General features: G+C 48.9%; 1 protein-coding gene across 5 annotated transcripts in view; it reads left to right on the forward strand.

Annotated features, from left to right (window-relative positions):
• Nucleotides 1–20007, forward strand: part of AGRN (agrin) — a 240152-nt gene that overhangs the window by 138426 nt on the left and 81719 nt on the right. For all 5 annotated transcript variants that reach the window (XM_083512750.1, XM_083512751.1, XM_083512752.1 and 2 more), the window contains 4 exons: nt 8146–8361; nt 11561–11785; nt 13767–13991; nt 15423–15629. In XM_083512750.1, coding sequence (XP_083368876.1) covers nt 8146–8361; nt 11561–11785; nt 13767–13991; nt 15423–15629 — 873 coding nt within the window. The remainder of the gene's footprint in view (nt 1–8145; nt 8362–11560; nt 11786–13766; nt 13992–15422; nt 15630–20007) is intronic.

Here is a 20007-nt window from a genome sequence, read left to right on the forward strand (position 1 = left end):
AAATAGGGTGCCGGGAGGACTGCGAAGCAACTCAGCCATATGCCATCCACTCCACATTCATATATCTTTCATGGCCTCCCCATCCAGCTGCGTCCTCGCACGCTCCCGGCCCTGCCAGGGGAGGCAGAGGCACGAGAGCCTCGCTGAACCTGCGCTGAATTATTCACCAGGCCTTGGCCCTGACAGAATGAAATAGGGAAAGGAGGGGAAGTTATCTTGCAACCGAGGGGATGGGCTCAGTCTCAGACCAACATGGGCGACAGAAGCAAAGCAGGGCGCCTGATACAGCCTCGGGCTTGGACTTGCCACTATCTCTTGGGATGCACTCAGACAAGGGTGGGAAAACTCAGACCCGGCCCTGCAGACCTCTCTCTTTGCCCCTCCTGAGTCTCCCTAGGCCACCCCCTTCCCCCAAACAACACCCCTCACCCAGCCTTAATCCATGCCCCCTCCATAATGGCTTTTGCGTGGCAGGGGTGTGCTTTGGGATTGTGATAACGTGTCTCTGTTAGCTGGATAGAGCATGGGAAGATAGGTGTGTGTGTACAGGAATCTCTGGTAGAGCAGAAGATCCCAGGTTCAATTCCTGGCATCTCCAGGTAGGGCTGGGAATCTTCCCTGTCTGAAACCCTGGAGAGCCACTGCCAGTCACTGTGGACAATGGGGATGATGATAATTTCATTGTTTGTACTCCACCCATCTGCCTAGGTTGCCTCAGTCACCTTGGGCGGCTTCCGGCATATAAAAAAAATGATAAAACATTAAAGATTAAAAACTTCCCTCTACAGGGCTGCCTTCAGATGTCTTTTAAATATTGTATAGTTGCTTAGCTCCTTGACATCTGATACAAGGACGTTCCACAGGGTGGGTGCCACTACCGAGAAGGCCCTCTGCCTGCTCATGATGACAGTTTATTCATGGGGCAACTCAGTCAGAAGTGTGGCATAAAAATGAAATAACAATAACAGTAACAGCTATTTTTGATGATGATGATGTTCACCAATGAATTCCCAAGGGGGCTTCTATAGTCTTGCTTGCCTGGGGTGTGAGTAGAAACCAGTTTAGTGTGCAAAAATAATTTACACATGTTGCCCTGCCCACTTTTGCCTCTGACCCCGCCCACTACTGGCATGTGCCCCCCCCCGTCCCCCATCCCAAGCTTTCCGATAAGGGAATGTTGCCCTTGGGGTGGGAATAAAAATGTCATCTCCCTTTTCTGAATGGGAGTGTCCAGGGGCTGAACTCAGGACCTTCTGCATGCAAAGGAGATGCTTACAGCTCTTGCATCTAGAAGGCTTTAATCTGCAGGGATGGCTTCACTAGGGGATACACTGATTAGCAGGTGCTTTCCATGAATTCAGGGAGGGAGTCTCTCCCAGATCTACCTGGAGATGCCGGGGGCGGGGTCGAACCCGGGACCTTCTGCATGCCAGGCAGATGCTCTAACCGCTGAGCTACAGCTCATTTTTTTCTTGACCATTGAGCTCCAGCCCCCACAGCTTGGCAAGAGGTGCCTATGTGCCTTCGGTCCTTTTCCCAACACGTATGTCTTCTCCCAGTGCCACCGAGACGCTTTGTCTTCTGTGCCTTCCTTGCTCTCTGAGTGACAGCTTGATAATGCACTACAAACTCTTTTAAGACTTCAGCTCCAGGAAGAAGGAGCACAAGGAGGATGGGGAGGAGGGCAGCCAGGGTGCGGGGGGGGGGGGAGTGGGCTGGTTGGCTGGATGTGGGGGTGGAGAAAGGGAAGGAAATAATCATCAAGTCAATCCCTCTCTCGCTCTGCATTTTTAGACCCCCATTTTGCTTTTCTCGCCTCCCTTCCCCACCCCCTTATCTCACTGTGTGAAAATTGGGGGGGGGGGGTTGTTTCCAGAAAAAGACTCTCTCTCATATATATATATATGCTGAGAAAGAGACGATCCACAGAGCTTCATAAAAATGATAAATTGCTTTTAGATATTGGGCAGGAGCGAACGAAAGCTTCTTCTTCTTCTTCGTCTTCTTTATTTATTTGACGATATTAGTCTCTTAGCGCTGTGCATTGTTGCTGTGCATATGAGCTTAAACTCTCTCCAGGCAGCTGAAGCCAGGCGCCCAAGTATTGAAGTGTAAATGAACCGCCGGCAAGCGTGCTGTTTTTCTTTTCTTTTTCCCTTTTTTTTTTTTTAAAAAAGCATTCCTCTCCCCTTTTATGATTTCTCTTTTCCCACACATTATCTTTTTTTTATTCATTTATTTTTTATTTATTTCCGTTCTCCCGCTGTTATGTAGGCCAGGCCATTTCCTTAGCTGGGCGCTTTGTCCGTAGAACACAGCTCTTTGCGTGTGGGTCTGCGATGTCCCTATACAATTATAAATTAAAATATACATATAACTAAATCAGTAACGGAGAGAAATGCATAATAGGGTGTGTATGCATTGTGAAGGTGGAGAGGGCACGAGGGGGGGGGGCTGTTCTTAACACAGACAAACATGCCAGGGCATTTATGTGTTTTTGACATTTCTGCCCCAGCTCTCCATCCCCCAGGATCCACAAGGCAATGGTGAGAGAGATTTGTTTGTTATTTATTGTGTTTATATCCCTGTTTTGTCCAAGGAGCCCAAGGGGCATGGCTCTCCCTCTCCCCATTTAATCCTTAAAACAACCCTGTGAAGTCTGTTAGGCCGAGAGAGGCAGTGATGACTGACGGCAAGGCCACACCCAGTGAGCTTCATGGACAAGCAGGGATCTGAACTTTTCCCCCTCCACAAATGAAGGGGAAATGTGTGTGCATCCTATGGGGCGAATACAGGCTTTTGCTGAAGCCTGGTGAGCGATAGGGGTCAGTGTGCACCGACCCCTCTCCCTCTCCAGCCTTCACAAAGCTCTGCGCAGCCCTAGGGAGCCCGGTGCGAAGCCGCATCGGGCTCCTGAAGGTTGCGCAGAGCTGCCTGCGCTCCCAGGCTCCTGGAGCTTCGGCATCGCTCTGGGACCCGTTCTGGGGTCGGGGGAAGCTCGGGCTTTATTCCCCCCCCCCCAAAAAAATCTAGGTGCGTCCTATGGGCCGGTGCGTCCTATAGGGCGAAAAATACGATCTCTCTCTCTCTCTCTCTCTCTCTCTCTCTCTCTGTGTGTGTGTGTGTGTGTGTATATATATATATATATATATCTGAAACATAGTTAAGCAGCAATATTTTTACAAAGTTAAACAAACAAGCAAGCAAAAAATCAATCCTCACAGAAGCAGCAATAAATCAACAGAATTATTGAGGGCAATAATTAATTATGCCAATTCTCCTTCCGTCCTTCCTCTATTGATATCCCACCTTTCCTCGAAGGAGCTCAGGATGGCATTCCTACTCTTTCCCCAGGTTATCCTGACAACAACCCTGTGAGGTAGGCTGAGAGACAAAGGCTAGCTCATGGGTAGGCAAACTAAGGTCCAGGGGCTGGGGCCGGCCCAATCGCCTTCTAAATCCGGCCCACGAATGGTCTGGGAATCAGCGTGTTCTTACATGAGTAGAATGTGTCCTTTTATTTAAAATGCATCTCTGGGTTATTTGTGGGGCATAGGAATTCATTCAACTTTTTTTCTTCAAAATATAGTCCGGCCCCCCATAAGTTCTGAGGGACAGTGGACCGGCCCCCTGCTGAAAAAGTTTCTGACCCCTGGCTAGCCCAAAAGCTTCATGGCTGAGTAGGAATTTTGCTACAAATAGAGAGGGGAGGGGAAGGCAGAGAGGAAGAAGTGATTGTAAAAGGAGCAGCAAGAAGAGATGGAAGCACCTGTCAGCTTGGGGAGGTCAAGGGGGTGAAGTTCGGAGGAATGGAGAAAGCTGCTTTATACCCAGTCCATCTCACCCAATATTGTCTACATAGGCTGGCAGCACCTCTCTGGAACCTTCTGCATGGCAAGCAGAAGGCTCTACCACTGAGTTTTGGCCTTTAACTGTAAGTCAGGTGAGGAAGGAGACAGAAATTACAGCATCACTCTGCTGAACACTTTCCACCTAATGGGTAGACAGCATGAGTGGCAGGACTGTAGGTGTCACGGCGGCACCACCTCTCCATTAAGCCTGCAGCTCCCTGCCAGGGGTTTGGATTGCAGCCTTAAAGCCTGTGGATCAGGAAATCCTGCCTGAATTGGAGAGGCTCAGCACAATTCATCACATCAAGAGCACAAATCATCACAAAATGTGTGATAAAGGGCTGGCTTTTTACATTTGCAAAAAATGTACTATGGCTTTGTACATTTAAAGCACATCGCCCCCTTCCCAAAGAATCATGGGAACTGCAGTTCATCCCCAGAGCTACAACTCCCAGCACCCTTGACAAACTACAGTTCCCAAGATTCTTTGAGAAAGGGAGAGGTGTGATTTAAATGTTCTTTAAATGGGCGGTGTGGACGTAACAGGTGTTTGGAGGGGACCCTGGTGTCTTTAGGCCACTTCCTGCCTTCCTCTTTCTACCCAGAAGGGCCCACATTCTGCCCTGAGAGGAAAAAGACTGCAGACCTACGGAAGGTGCCAGAACTTCTCCATTTGCGCAACGCTTTCCAAAGCGCAATGACTGCAGCTTAAAAAAAACAACACCTGAAATTTGGTTGTAAGGATGAGTATGTGTGCGCGAGATCAAAGATGCACAGAATCATCTCAGCTAAGAGCAAGTTGCCCAAGGCTGTTGGGGGCCAGATGAGGATTTGCTACCCTGGTGTCCGAGATCTGAGGCTGATGCTTTGGATAACACCTCTCTTTGGAGGGGACATGAAAAGTCACACGCTACACACACTGTGTGTGTGTGTGTGTGTGTGTGTGTGTGTGTGTGTACACTTCTCAGCTTCCCGTACCTGGCATTCCTCCCACCACCACCACCCACCTCCCAAATTAAAAAAGAACAGCCAAGCACCTCTCCTTCATTTGCAATTTAGATGGGGAACTGGCTGGTGCTGGCTCCTCTGATTAGCATGCGTGATAACAAGAATAGTGCATCTCTTATTAGGAAGGCGACCCACCCTCCCGCCACATTCCTAATTGCAATCTGTAATTATTGTGTGTCTATCAAGTTGGTGGTTTTGAGGCTCGAAGCCTTGAAAGTTCCCCTAGAAACTCCATATTAAAAAAAAAATCAAACAGAATGTTTTAAAGGAGTTTGAATTTATGCAGCAAATGTAACAAAAATGAGATCAAAGCAAGCATACAATGAACAAGCATATTTAAAAACAGAAGAGCCAAATTATTTAATAATAATAATAATAATAATAATAATAATAATAATAATAATAATATGCCGCTCATCCAACTGGGTTGTCCCAGCCACCTTTGCTCCCAACAAAAAATAGTAAAAGGACAATACAACATCACACTGTGTACTCAGAAATAAAAACAGCAATTCAACAGTTTTGTTTGGAGAACTGCCAGGTGTATTGGCTTGAGAGGGCCTCTGCAACCAGGGATTGATTTATGATGTGTCTGTCCTCTCTCTTTTGCCTCGCGGACTTTCGGAAACAAAACAAAGCATGATTTCTTTTTGGAAACAAAACTGTGTGAGGTACCTGCATCCTCCCAGGGGCCGTGTCCAAGCAGTGGGCAGGGCCAGGTGCAAAAGGAGGCGGAGTTAAGCTAAAGAACGTAAAGCAAAGGATGTGATGCGCATCTCTGTGCCATCTTCTTCCCAGGCGTTCATGGTGGGGGGAGTGGCTTGCCAGGTTCCCAGAAGCATCTGATTGGCCACTGTGAGAACAGGATGCTGGACTAGGTGGGTCCTTGGCCTGATCCAGAAGGACTCTTCTTATATTCTTAGGACATATTCCAGCCAGGCAAAAACACTCAAGATGGCAAGGCTTGTGAGGGGCATAGGCTGGGGGGATTCCTGAGGACCAAACAGAGCAGTCTTAAGGATCACATTCAGCCATCCTGCCCTGGTCTGAAGTTCTCCCACACTGGGGTGTGCTGTTCACACATATCTACTAACCTTGCTGCTGACTTTTGCTCCCAAATTGTCTGGTAACCTTGCCATACGTCAGGAGGGAATTTTGCAAAATTCGGCAAAATGTGAAGGGTGTATGGCAACACAATGGAAAAAGCAGCAAAAACAGCTCAAAAAGCTTGAAGTCACTATTTTCAGGGTTGGTTTTGGTAGTTTTTGTTTTTTTTAAAGGCTCAACAATTTTGGGGTCTTTGCTGGTGTCAGGAATTTTACTTTTTGTAATATGGCAACCCTGGGTAACCTGTTCCTCAGATTCTGACACTCGCACCCAAAATAATCTGGCAACAGGCTCAACCCCTCCCCCTGCAGCCTCCCCCACACGTCTGTTTTATTTATTTATTGCACTTATATCCCACCATTTCCTCCAGGGAGCTCAAACTGGCATCCATGGTTCTCCCCCCGCCCCCGGCCCTCATCTCATTCCCACAACAACCCTGAGAAGTAGGTTAGGCTGGGTGGCAGTGACTGGCCGGCCCAAGATCACCGTGGTGGGCGTCATGGCCAAGTGGGCGATTTGTACCCCGGTTTCCCAGGTCCTCGGTCTCCCATTCTAGCATCCTGGTTGCTATGCCACTACAGCTCTCCTCCTCACCAAACACACATTTTATTTGCAAAACTATCTGTGATGAGTAGACTATTTTGATTAATGTTGATTTTATGGCTTTATTGAGTTGAGTCACTGGACTTTTTGGGGGGGGGGTTGCTAATTGAGTTGTTCATTGATTATTGAGCGGAGGCTTCATGCGTTTGGTTATGTTTATCTTGTCATTATCTGCCTCAGGGCACAGAGAGAGAAAAAAGCAGGCATCTCTTCCTAAATAGATAAATTTGAGAAAAAGCATGCCAAGGGAACTATCTATCTTTTGAGGAAGTAAGTAGAGATAACCATCACCTGGAGTGCTAGGATTTAGTAAAGGGGGGGGGTCCATTTAGCTTGGTGCTGCCTCCTCCTTTGGAAAAAGACCATAGCTCCATGGTAGAGCATCGGCTTTGATGCAGAAGATCCAGATTCAGCCCCCAGCATCTCCAGGTAGAGCTGGGAATGTCCCCTTACCTGGAAAATTGAAGGGATGCTGCCAGTCAGTGCAGACAGTACTGAGCTAGATGGACAAGTGGTGGCCAAAGGGCTCCTGGCCTTCCCTCTGGGCATCCTGGCAGCATGGGAGAGACTCCTGCCTGAAACCCTGGAGAGCCGCTGCCAGTCAGTGTAGACAACACTGAGGTTGATGGACCAAAGTTCTGATTCAGCATAAGGCCGCTTCCTGTGTTCCCGTTGCAATCCTTTATTGAGAGCCATGAGGACTAGAATCGTCCTTTATTTTCAGAGAAGGGGCTGTGGCTCAGCGGTGGATGTAGCACGGGACAGGGGGTTCTGAGGGCGCAGAGTGAGCAGCCCGCCAGTGGCCGCCTTCCATACTGGGGCTTCCCAGCTCATTTTTCTCAGGCTCTGGGGGCTCCTGTGATTCCCACATGGGACCCTTCCAACCCTACAGAGTCCTATGATTCTGTAGTTCTGGAATCAGTATAAAAGAACTTCCCACCTTCCTATTAAGAAAACGGATGCAGATAAGAGGTAGAGCATCTGTTTTGCATACAGAAGGTCCCAGGTTCAAGGCTGGGAATGTTCCTTGCCTGAAGCCCTGGGGATGCGTTCTGCAGTGTGCTCTATGACTCTGAAGAGCCAAGCTAGAAAGAGCCACACCTTGAAAATCATTTCCTTAATCCCAAATTGCCATTCTTACCACAATTGCTCCTCTCTCTATTACCTCCCGAGATCTCACTACATCCTGCTGTGATGTAGCATTCGCACAACGCGTATTAATTCACAAACCCCTTTGTTGACTTTAGTTGCTGTGCCCTCACGGCAACTCTGTGAGGAAGGCCACTGTTTCCATTTCACAGACGCTAAGGCTGAGAGTGACTTCAGGAAGTCCGTGCTCTTAAGCTAGTACTGTAGCTTGCATGTGAGTTTCTGAGATCCCAGTTCGTTGTCTACACAGGCTTGTTGGCCATAATTTTTTTCAGTCTGTCTTTCCATAGGCATAAGGACTAAAAACTTGAGCTGGAAACACACACACTATTTTAAAGTTGAGATTCATGCTTAGTTTTCCCTCTTCTGAGAAACCAACCCTCATTCATTGCTTAATTGTCCTTTTTATCTTTGCACTCCCATCCAGTGTGCCGAGGTGTGCTGTGTGGGTTTGGCGCCGTGTGCGAGAGGAGTGCAACGGGCCCCTCCCAGGGACTATGTGTGTGCAAGAAGACCACGTGCCCCTCAGTGGTGGCCCCTGTCTGTGGCTCGGATTATTCTACCTACAGCAATGAATGCGAGCTGGAAAAGGCTCAATGCAACCAACAGCGCCGGATCAAAGTCATCAGCAAAGGGGCATGTGGTGAGTAACTGAGCTGGGCCTTGACTCATTTGGGTCAGGACGAGCCTCTTTGCCTAACATCTACTATATTTTTCACTCTATTGGACACACCAGACCATAGGAAGCACCGGACCATAGGAGGGGGAGAACAGGAAAAAAATATTTTTTTTTCTTGTTCTCCCCCTCTAAAACAAGGTGCATTCTGTGCGTTCAAGGTGCGTTCACCCGAAGGATTGGTGCCAGGCAGGCCTTCCTGGGGAGAGCATTCTGTAGAAAGAGAGCCACTGCAGACCAGACCTGTTCTCTTCTCACCACTCTCCAAACCTCTGGGCGTATGTGAACACTGCCACCCTTCTTTAAATCTCACCTCCGTCACTTAACAGGTAGGGTTGCCATACGCCTGGATATTCCTGGAAATAAATACCCAGAATACTGCAGTCGAAAGCAGTGTCTGGACGGAAATCAGCTAAATGTCTGGGAAAATCTGGGTGTATGGCAACCAATGTCGGCAGTGTCGTTTTTTGCCAATTTCCCTTAAAAATAGCTCAACAACTTTGGCAAAAAAAAAAGCTGACAGAATTTTCACTTTTTGATAATTATGGCAACCCTATTAGCAGGAAGTATGTGAATGTCAGGGACGCGGGTGGCGCTGTGGGTTAAACCACAGAGCCTAGGACTTGCTGATCAGAAGGTCAGTGGTTCGAATCCCCATGACAGGGTGAGCTCCCATTGCTCGATCCCTACTCCTGCCAACCTAGCAGTTCGAAAGCACGTCAAAGTGCAAGTAGATAAATAGGTATCGCTCCAGCGGGAAGGTAAACGGCGTTTCCGTGCACTGCTCTGGTTCGCCAGAAGTGGCTTAATCATCCTGGCCACATGACCCAGTAGCTGTATGCCGGCTCCCATGGCCAATAAAGCGAGATGAGCGCCGCAACCCCAGAGTCGGTCGCGACTGGATCTAATGGTCAGGGATCCCCTTTACCTTTATGTGAATGTCTGGTGGGGAGGAAACAGGAAGTGGGTTTCTGGGTGCAGATGAAATGGGAAGTGGGTGCCTGGTGGGGTGCAAACGGGAAGTGAGCTTTAGCTGGAAACGGGAAGTGGGGGGATTGGAAGCAGACATTAGCTGGGGGCAGTCTAGAGAGAAAGAGGGTAAGGGAGATCGCCTGAAAGCCTGTGTGGATACATGAAAGCTGAGATGGGGAAGGAGGAGAAGGAAAGTTGGGGGCACTTTCTCTCTGAGTCCTGCGTAGAATCCCTCGGCCAAAATTCCTGCTCCCCCTCTTGCCGCCCCCCCTACCTTCTCAATGACAAACAGGCCTGCTTCCTTATGCCTCGGGTCTACCTGCGACAGAAGCACTTTGTGCATGCACACAGAGTCTGATGTGCCTAAGTGTGGCTTGTGCCCCAGAGCAGCTTATTTCCTGGAGAGGCCCGGCCGTAAGTGAGGCTAATGGACCCTCCTTGGTAACGTGGCACGCAGCAGCTGCTAGCGAAGAATTGTGCAAATGAACACCTCCCCCCAGCCCCCCAGCCCCCCAGCCTGCATGTCTCCAAGTAAATTAAGTTGACCTTCCCTCCCTCCATTCTCAGTGCCCTCCCCTGATGAGGATCCCTCTCGGCTCTCTCGATAAATCTGAGCTTCTCGCCTCCCGCTGGGGGCTCTCCTGGAAGCAGGGAAGGGAGGACGATGCGAGTGCCAGAGTGATTTATTTAAAATAATAATGGGGGATTGGGAAAGGGGGAGGGAGGGAGGAGAGTGACAAATGAAAGGGGGTGGTGGTTGTAAATAAATAATTAAATAAATGAGGCTGTAGCCGGGGCCTATAAATAACATTTGGCCCATCCCGGTCAAATGTAGAGCAGCTTCTTGATGTCTCTTTCCTTCCCTCATTACATTTTGCTCATGGTACGTTAAGAGATGTCCTGTGGCTGGCACAGTTTGGGGTTTCTTTGGCTTCTGACCGCCCCCTCACCCCCCCCCCCCACCTTCAGAAAGACTGCCCAGAAGAGAATGTTGCCCTCAGTCTGTAGAAGGTTCCCTGTTCCTGGCCTAGCTCATATAATATAACAAGACTACCGCAAACTCCTTCAAGTCTTTTATCCTCTCCATTTCCTTTTAGTATCAGTCATTTCATATCCCTAACTTCCTGCAAATAACGTTGTACTCAGAGCCATCCATGTAAGAGACAATTTAAGCACGGGGAGCACAATAGCCGTAACAAATCAAAGTACGCTACCGTATACCTCTGAGAACCCAACAATTACTGTTTAATTTAAAACATTGAAAGTTTAAATGAGCATTAAGCATTCTAAGAGGTTACTTTACAATATGCAGTGCCAATCATGTCAACATTATACCCACATAGAGGCCCCGTCTGCACATTTAAAGCAGTATCATACCACTTTAAACAGTCATGGCTCTTCCCCCCCCCCCCGAGACTCCTTTTTAAGGGTGCCGAGATTTATTAGGTGATGGCCCCATTCCCCTCACAGAACTACAATTCCTAGAATGGCTTGACAATCCCTCTTCCCAGTGAACTCTGGGAGTTGTAGTTCTGTAAGGTCTATTTCTCACCATTTGGTAGGGATTCCCACCAAACATTATCATTTGTTGCTTCAGCAATAACCACAGCCATCTCTAAGCAGTGTACAAAAAACCCCAATGCAATAAGACTAAAAAATGAGATATAACTATAAAATGAGAATTCAGTTTAAAAGCCTTTGGGGGGGGGGGAGTCTTCAATAAATGTTGGAAGTTCAACAGGATGCCTCTTTGGCTTCAGCTGGAAGGGGGTTCCATAAAATTAGATGCACAATACTGAACCCACAGGAAACTACTAACAGTGACTCCCCTGAAGACCTTAGTGATCTAACGTTAAATAAGTTGGAGTTCTTGTTATTAAATATACCAAGAAAAAGGCCACCAAGTACTCAGGCCAGTATAAGTTTCAAGTAGGGCCCACTCCCACTACTGAAACTTATACTGGCCTGAGTTCTTGGTGAGCTTTTTTCTTGACCTTAGTGATCTGGCAAGCATATAAGGGATCAAGTGGTCCCTGAGATATCCTGGACCCAAGTTGTTAAGCGCCATTCCTAAGCAACATCTCCCCCACCATGCACACTTGCCAAACATTGCACCTCTCATCAGTTCCCTTGTTCAGCCATACTTTTGCATGCTCATCAGTCCAGGCCCTGCGCCTCCTCTTCTTTCCCCCAGGTTCGAAGGACCCCTGCGCAGAGGTGACCTGCAGCTTTGGAAGCACCTGTGCCCGCTCCACGGATGGGCTGTCGGCTAAGTGCATCTGCCCGTCCTCATGCAGCGGCGTGCCTGAGAACGTGGTGTGCGGCAGCGACGGCAAGGACTACCGCAGCGAGTGCCACCTCAACAGGCACGCCTGCGACAAGCAAGAGAACCTTTTCAAGAAGTTTGACGGGCCTTGTGGTGAGTTTTTTGGGGCTTCCAGATGCCTCGCTGTTCTCTCTTTGGCCCTCCAGATGTTGCTGGGCTGCCACACCCATCTTCTCTCAGGCTGCTGCTCCCATCTTCCCTCAATGCTGGCTGAGGCTAATGGGAGTTCCCCACCTTTGTTTCAGTATCTTAATAAAAGCCAGAGCAGATACTCATGCAGAGGCACCTCCTTTCTAAATGGTGCTCCCCTCTCCCAGGCACGGGAGGATCCCCATCTCGGGATGGGTAAACTATGGGCCTTCCGGTGTCATTGGATTATGACTCCCAGCATCCCTGACCATTGGCCATGCAGGCTGGGGCTGATGGGAGTTGGAGTCCAGCAAACATGCAGTGAGCAACTGCTTGCCCACCTCTGCTTTAGAGCAGTGTTTTCCAAACTTGGGTCTCCAGCTGTTTCTGGACTACAATTCCCATCATCCCTGACTACTGTTCCTGCTAGCTAGGGATGATGGGAGTCATAGTCCAAAAAACAGCTGGAGGCCCAAGTTTGGGAAACACCTTCCCACAACCTTGGTTCCCTAGATGGTTTGGGACTACATCTCCCATCATCTCCATATCATCTGGGTGTGGTAGGAGTTGCAGTCCAACCATACTTGGGGACTCTAAAGTTTGGGAAAGGCTGTCTTAGTATGAAAGTACTGTGAGGCTGTGCATCGTTAAAAGCTAAAACAAAAATGCTTTGTACATTCTCAAGGGAATTGTTTTCTTCTTTGTTTTTCCCCACTCGGGCAAAACAGCCTCTTGCCCAAGTACCCACCAAAATTTGTAACCAGCTTCAGTCGTGCTCTGCTGTGTGTTTTTGAGGTTAAAGAGTCCTCTTTCTCCCAACCCAATATATACACGTGTGGCTCTTCTAGTCTCCATGGTGATGTGTTAATCCTTCATCCTCCCTTTTGGGTTTCTCTCTTGGGAGGGGCAGGATAGGAATGTAGATATTTCAGAGTCTTCGGATTTGATTTGATTTTTCAGAACTTGTGGGTTATGTTTGTTAGGAAATAATACCCTTTTGTGCATATGTGTTGAATCAAGTTGGTTCCTCCCAGGTATTAGCTGGGCGCTGAAAATGCCCCTGTGGAGAGACAGAGAAGGAGGATTAGCCAATAAGTAGCCCTGTATCTTCGGTGTTTCTATAAAAGTGCCCAAGGGGTGAATGGAAGGCGATTTTGATAAACCCGGATTAGGTGGGAGGGAGCTGGAAGGCCAAGGATCTCCACCTGTGCTCAGATACCTGGGGTGTGTGAGAGATGGCTGCTCATGCACATTGGTTCTGCACATCTCCTTTCGACATGGCCCATGTCCCGACCACCTGGAAAGTCTGTCTTTTCTAAGTGGTCAGTATCCTTCTGGGACCCTTGACTCAGCTTTCTTGCACCCTGCAATAAGTCTGTAGGTGTGAACTCTTGCAAGGCTCTCTAGCCTCCAGCAAGTGGGTAGAGTTCCATGGAGAATCATGGAGATCTATCAGGTAGCCATTGAGGGGATGTTTTTCTGAAATTGTGTGTGTGATGCGGTGTTGTGAGTTATGCCCATCCTATCATGGCTCCCCCCACCCAGAGAATCATGGGCACCATCACTTTTCAAGGGTGCTGAGATTAGGACCCCCCCATTCCCATTGCAGAGCTACAGTTCTGAGTGGTGTAACAGTCAGTCCCTTTTCCCAGGGAACTCTGGAAATTGTAGCTCTGGAAAGGGGAATAGAGCACCATCCATCCACCAGCACTTGTGCCAGGGAAAGACCCCCATCCTGAGACCCTAGAGAACTGCTTTCACTTCTACAGTGTTGGACTAGATAAATCAAAGGCAACTTCTGTGGAGAAATTATATCTGCAGTGTTGAGTCCATAGTTCAGTGCTAGACAAGCAGTGTTACACACCGAAAGTCCCAGATTCAATTCCTGGGATGGCTGCAAGCTTTTTCCATACGCTCACATCATTCCTCACCTACTTTTCCCCAGACCCTTGCAAGAGCACCCACAACGACATGAACAGAGTTTGCCGGGTCAACCCTCGCACTCGGCGTGCTGAGCTCCTGCTCCGGCCTGAGAGCTGCCCTCTGAAGCGGGATCCAGTGTGTAGCGATGAGGGGGTAACCTATGACAACGACTGTGTCATGCTGAGGTCGGGCGCCATTCGGGGGATCGAGATCCAGAAAGTGCGGTCAGGACAGTGCCTGCTTCAGGGTAAGAGAGTCTAAGTTCCAAGTTGTTACAGGTCGACGTGAAGGGTGTCTGAAACAAAAACCTCTAGGGACAGATTTCCGCAGTTGGAGGGGGGTGGCCAGCACTGGAAAGGCCCTGTCCTTAGAATGAATCGCGATAGGTTTCATTTACATTTCCCCATACAAAAGTATTGGGACCGTTTTCTTATTGAGGAGAAAAGCAAGCCCTGTAGGCAGTGAGGAGGAATATGGTTGAAGGGGCAAAACAAATCAATAGAATCAGAAACCCTCTTGCTTCTGACGTGACTTGTTGGCGTTCATTCTCTGTAGAAGATGGGGGAGAATGCTCAAAGCACCCAAACGTCATCCAGTGTTTCTCGCTGGTCAGAATGCATATTTTCCACTTGGAGACTTTGCACATTCACAGGCCAATGTGTACAATACACCACAAAATGTGACTTAGAGATTTTGCTCACCAACCAGTTTCTGCAGTACTCTGTTCACCATTTTAATATGCACATCTTTCTCCACAATGGCTTGAGATCTGTTCAGGGGCTGGTTCCTAGGCACCTTCTCCTTTCAACTGCCATTGATCCAGACATGTGTGTATGTGTGTGTATATGTATATGTATATGTATACACACACACACACACACAGCCTAGCCACAGTGGTCAATACATTGGTAACCCTCAAGACTCGATTACCATAATGCACTGTATGTCAGGCTGCCCTTGTGTCTGTCCAGGAAGATGCAATTAGTGCAGAATGTAGTGGCCAGATAGTTTACTGGCAGCATGTCACTTCGCTGCTGAGAGGGCTGCAGTGGTTGCCAATTTCCTGCTGGACCAGGTTCGAAATTCCTGTGTTAATTCACAAAGACTTAAAAAACTTGGAACCAGAGTACCTTCAAGACCACCTAATTCCTTATGCTCTACTGCAATAGCTGAGGGAACCCTTGGCAGTTCCACGCATGCCCCTGAGGGTCAGCTGGCTTTTATCGGGGGCCGGGGCTTTAGTTCTGCCAGGCCTGCCCTGTGGGACTCCTAGCCACCAGAGGTTCTGCAGGAGCTTCCTGTGAAAACCATATTATTCAAGACGGGCCTTTCAAACCTAAGACACTTTGCCACTTGCTCTTACGGTCGTTTTTGATGTTTCTGTTGCATTTTTAGCCTGTACACCTCCTTGTGATATTTTGCACAGAAGTGTGGTTTATAAATATTCAAATAAATAAAATATATTGTAACACGAGAGAGCTCTCAGTTTGCAAAATGCCTACCATTTATTCATCCTGGGCCTCAGGATTTACTCTGTCACGGAATTATAGAATCATAGAGTTGGAAGGAACCAAAGGGCCCATCTAGCCCAGCCCTCTTCAATAATCAATAACGGAAGGGACTCCCTCCAGTGCTGCTCCTGAATTTCATTGCTTTCTCGTGCCCGGTTCTTTTCCAGACAAGTGCAAGGACGAGTGTCACTTTAACGGCGTGTGCCTGAACCGCCGGGGGGCTGCCCGCTGCTCGTGCGAGCGTATCGCTTGTGATGGCTCCTACCGGCCTCTCTGCGGCAGGGACAGCCGGACCTACGCCAACGACTGCGAGCGGCAGAAAGCTGAGTGCCAGCAAAGAGCCGCCATCCCGGTCAAGCACCAGGGCCCTTGTGGTAAGTGGTGCGAAACAGCTGGGGGCGACAGCTTCTCCCTACCTCCCTTGTTGTTGAGAGTGGAAGAGGCCCAAGCCCTTCTCTCTTCCTGTGTCATCTGTTTGGCGAGTCCCCGCGAACCCAATTTTCAAAGGTAAGTCGCTGCTCGTTTTGCCATTTTAATGGGCCACTGGTGGCAGGTCTGATCTGCTGCCTCATCTCCTCTGAAGTGGTTGTGGCTCTGCGCCTGCTCTGTTTCTTCTGGCTAAAGTTGTCTTGGGATTTTGCCTTCCGGTCATCTCCCTCCTTTGCTCGCTCCCTCTCTGTAATGGGGAATGTTTGAATAACGGTGTCTGGAGTGTTCAGTCCGTGTCTCCCACCCATCCTTCCTCCCTTCCATCTGTCTGTCCATCCGTTTGTGACGTCCACCCGCCAACTCGCTCTGCCTGCCATGCCATTCAGAAGCAGCTCCCATTGCTGTCCTTTTGCACCACAGGTGATTCCTTTCCCCCCAGGTAACGCCACTTTGGGGCAGCTCCCGCGATGCTCTCCACACCTTTTGCCTTCTCCCCCATCTCCATTCTGCCCTACAAACCTTTCTCAGTTTGCAGGTGTGATCTGTAGGCCATGCTTCTTGCCTTCGTCTTTTCTTGTCTGTCTCAAATCTGTCGAGAGGGAGAGAGCCTGATACACGTGAAACAGGTATTGATTTCCCTAGAGTAGACTTGCAGTTCTGAAGTGAGCAGGCCCAACAGAGCCCATTGGGGGAGGGAGTGCCAAAGTTGTGAGGCCACCACTGAGAAGAGCCCGTCATCCCAGCTGCCCAACAGGATTGACTCAAGGGATTGACTCACCTCCCCGCCAAAGGGGCAGGGAAGACCTGGTGGGAACTTCAGTTGAGACAAAGCCTAGCAAGGAGAAGGTGCTGGCAAGGAACTTGAGGGGAGGAAAGTTCACAGCGTGAGGAGGCCTCAGACTATATCCAACAAGGAACTGCTGGAGTGTACTCCGTGAGGGACTGATATTTGATGTAACACCCTGTCCCCCAGAAACAGCGGCAAACTGAACAATCCAGCAGTTGTGGCTGTTTGTAAGCACATAATTCTGGGTATGTCCCTTTGGAAAGGAGTGGGGAGAGTATCCACCTGTATCTTCAGCATCATTTTCAGATCTCACAGTTTCCTCCTCCAAAGAAGGGGAGAGAGCTGAGGAGTGGGAAGTCTGTCTCTTCAGCCCCCCCCCCCAAAAAAAACCCACCCCGTGGGAGTCATGATGTTGTTAGCAAAGCCTAGGGATTAATTTTGAAAGTGCGCTAGGCAAAGCCAATCAAAGGCAAATGGAACGCAACTACCTTTGAAGCCAAAGGCCCCCGAAGCCTGAAATCGCGGCACAGAGCTTGGCAGAGCTTCAAGGTTTGCTCCTGGCTTTTATCCATACCTGGCAGAGGAGGCCAAAGGCTCTTCAGGGGCACAGAGAGCGCCTGACTCAGCTGTTCCTTGCTAGATCCAGGACACGAAAGGCTTGGAGGCATTTCTGTGTTCTCTTCCCCCACCTAACCCGCCTTGTTTTAGATTTTTAGAGGGCAGGCTGTTCTCATGTGTCCTGGGTGGCCTTCTGCCCCTTCTCCTCCTCCTCCTCCTTTTCCTCCTCCTCTCTCCAGGGCATTGTACTCTGCCAACCCCAGTGGACACAACATGATCTCTCCCCCCCCCCCCCCGATCAAACAGCTAGGGAATAAATGAAACCTTTCCTGGGATATGCCATCAGCCAGGACTTGAGAGATGCTTCCCTCCCCAAGGCAGCTGCTGTGCTTGATAGCTCAAAGGTTGGCCTCTAACCAGCAAGCCATGCCCTCTGTCATGCAAAGTGAGCCTCCTCCTCCCATTTGATGCGGACCCTCTGGAGATAGAGAGGCTTTATATATATATTGCTCACAAGTCACTGGTCCCAAGTCCAGCTGAAGGTGATGCTCTGCTTGTGCTGCTCACAGCGAGACTTGGAGGCAAAGCACACACATTTTATGCAGGCTGTCCCAGGTTGACTCACCAGCTAATAAGGAGGCAGGGACCTGTGGGGCAGCTGCCATTCAGAGTAGGTGGTGCTAAACAAAGATGGACAGACGTTCTAACTCTGTATGAGGCAGCTTCACGTGTTTAGCAGGATGCAGATTTCTCCTTGTGTTGTTAACTGGATGATTAAAAAGTGGGATGCTAACAGGACCCAGGTTTAGCTTGGGTGAATATTCCAGGGCAACAATACTTGGGGGCAGTTTAGACTACAGTGACACCCACCCACACCCTACTCCATACACGCACACTGCACTTCTGCCCACATTCCCAACTGCAGATGAGAACGTTCACAAACCGGAACACTCAGTTCTGGGTTTGCAGCGTTCGGGAGCCAAAACCTTTGACTTGCAAGGTGTTTGGGATCCAAGGTACGACTGTACTTTGCAGCATTTAATAAAAAGAAGAAGATAAGCTGCCATTCTTTATCATGTGAAAATGCCAACTTTTGATGACTTTTATTTTCCCCATCCTACTATTTTAACATGCTGAAACACTCTTGCAATTGAAGCTCTGCCCTACAGCTTAATTCCCCACCCACCCCGCTTTCCACTCAGAACTGTCCCCCCTTCCAAGATGATAAGTTGACAAAACCTTTAGCTGATTGAACTGCCAATGAAAGCTTGCAACTTGCCAGAGTTACCTCTTGTCGATTAGTCCCATCCCTGGGTCTTGGGTGCTGGGCTCTTCATTGCAAGAGGAGGGGAGGAATTAAACAGGGTATGTCTGAAGGGGGCAGAAGAGGGAGGTTGTCCATAGCTTTGTCTGTCTTCTCCTTCCCTCCTGCTCTCTCTCTCTCTCTTCTTCTTGTCTTTCTTTCTTTCTTTCTTTCTTTCTTTCTTTCTTTCTTTCTTTCTTTCTTTCTTTCTTTCCGTTGTGTGTCTTGTGTCTTCCAGCGTTGCCTGTTTGGAGAAAGGAGGCCCGTCCGCACAGTGCCCCGCCGCACCCCACCAGGATGTCTCTGCTCCGAGGTCGGCTTTCCACCCTTCCTGCCCCCCCCTCACCACCCTTCCTTAGCTCTGCCCAAGACGATCCATCCTCTTCTCTTTGTGCCCTTAGTCCAAAGGACTAAGCAACCCCTTCCCCACTTGGAATGGAAGTTTTTGAGCCTTGTAAAATGCTTTGCACTTCCTCTTCCCCAAGACGGGTTATGCACGCAGTTATGCCACCAGCATTTGCTTTTCATGGTTGCTGTCATTGCAAGAGGCCACTGCCACCCACCCACCCTGAACGGTCTCCCTTCTCTCCAGCACGCACTGTGTGGTTCTCCTGTTCCCTGCGAATGAGGTGATTTGGGCTGCTCCTGGTTGGTTTTTATGATATCCCTTTGCCTGGCTTCTTATCATGCTGTCTTCAGACCCTTTCTTCCAGCTTTGGTGTGTTTCTCTCTCTCTCTCTCTCTCTCTCTCTCTCTCTCTCTCTCTCTGTGTGTGTGTGTGTGTACATGCATGAAAGCAGCCACTCTTGGGGGAGGGTATATACCTGGGGACAGTGTTCTCTCATGCCAACACACTCACTTCAGGCACAGGAAGGAATAGCAAAGTCCAATGTCTTCTTCCTTGATTAGCAGGCAGTAAGAAGCCTCTGATTGACTGGGCCTGTTATAAATACCGGGAGCAGGATCTTCTGCATGCTGTACACCAATCCCCCAGTCCTAGCTCGTAACAACTTGAGAGCCAATATGCCCGGAAACCAATGTCCCCACTGTGGAAAGATGTGTGGATCCAGAACTGGCCTCCACAGTCACTTATGGACTCATTGTTAAAACCGTGTTTATGAAAGACAATTTTACTCATCTACAAGTTATAGAAGAAGAAGAAGAAGAAGAAGAAGAAGAAGAAGAAGAAGAAGAAGAAGAAGAAGAAGAAGAAAGGAAATTGCAATAGGACCCGAATAGATGTAGGCTTCAATGTGGATAAAAGCAGGGATGGGACACCATATATGCCGCCCTGGGATCTTGGAGGAAGGGCAGAACATTGGAAGATTCAGGACAGACGAAAGGAAGTCCTTCTCACAGCACTTAAGTTAAAACTATGGAACACATTCCCACAGGAGGCAGCAATGGCCACCAATTTGGATGGCTTTAAAAAAAGGATTAGACAAATTCATGGGGGAGAAGATTATCAGTGTCCACTAGCCCAATGGCTATTCTTTGCCTTCACTGTCTGATGCAGTGATGCTTCTGAATGGGAGTCGCAGGTGGGCAGAGTCCTGTTGTGCTCAGTTCTTGCTTATGCACATCCCATCAGGGCATGCGCTTGGCCACTGTGAGAACAGGATGCTGTGCGCTATAATGAGCCATTGGCCTAATCCGGCAGGCTCCTTTTTTCATT

The sequence above is a fragment of the Podarcis liolepis genome, assembly GCF_965112155.1.
Source record: "Podarcis liolepis genome assembly, chromosome: 7".
NCBI classification, from domain to species: domain Eukaryota; kingdom Metazoa; phylum Chordata; class Lepidosauria; order Squamata; family Lacertidae; genus Podarcis; species Podarcis liolepis.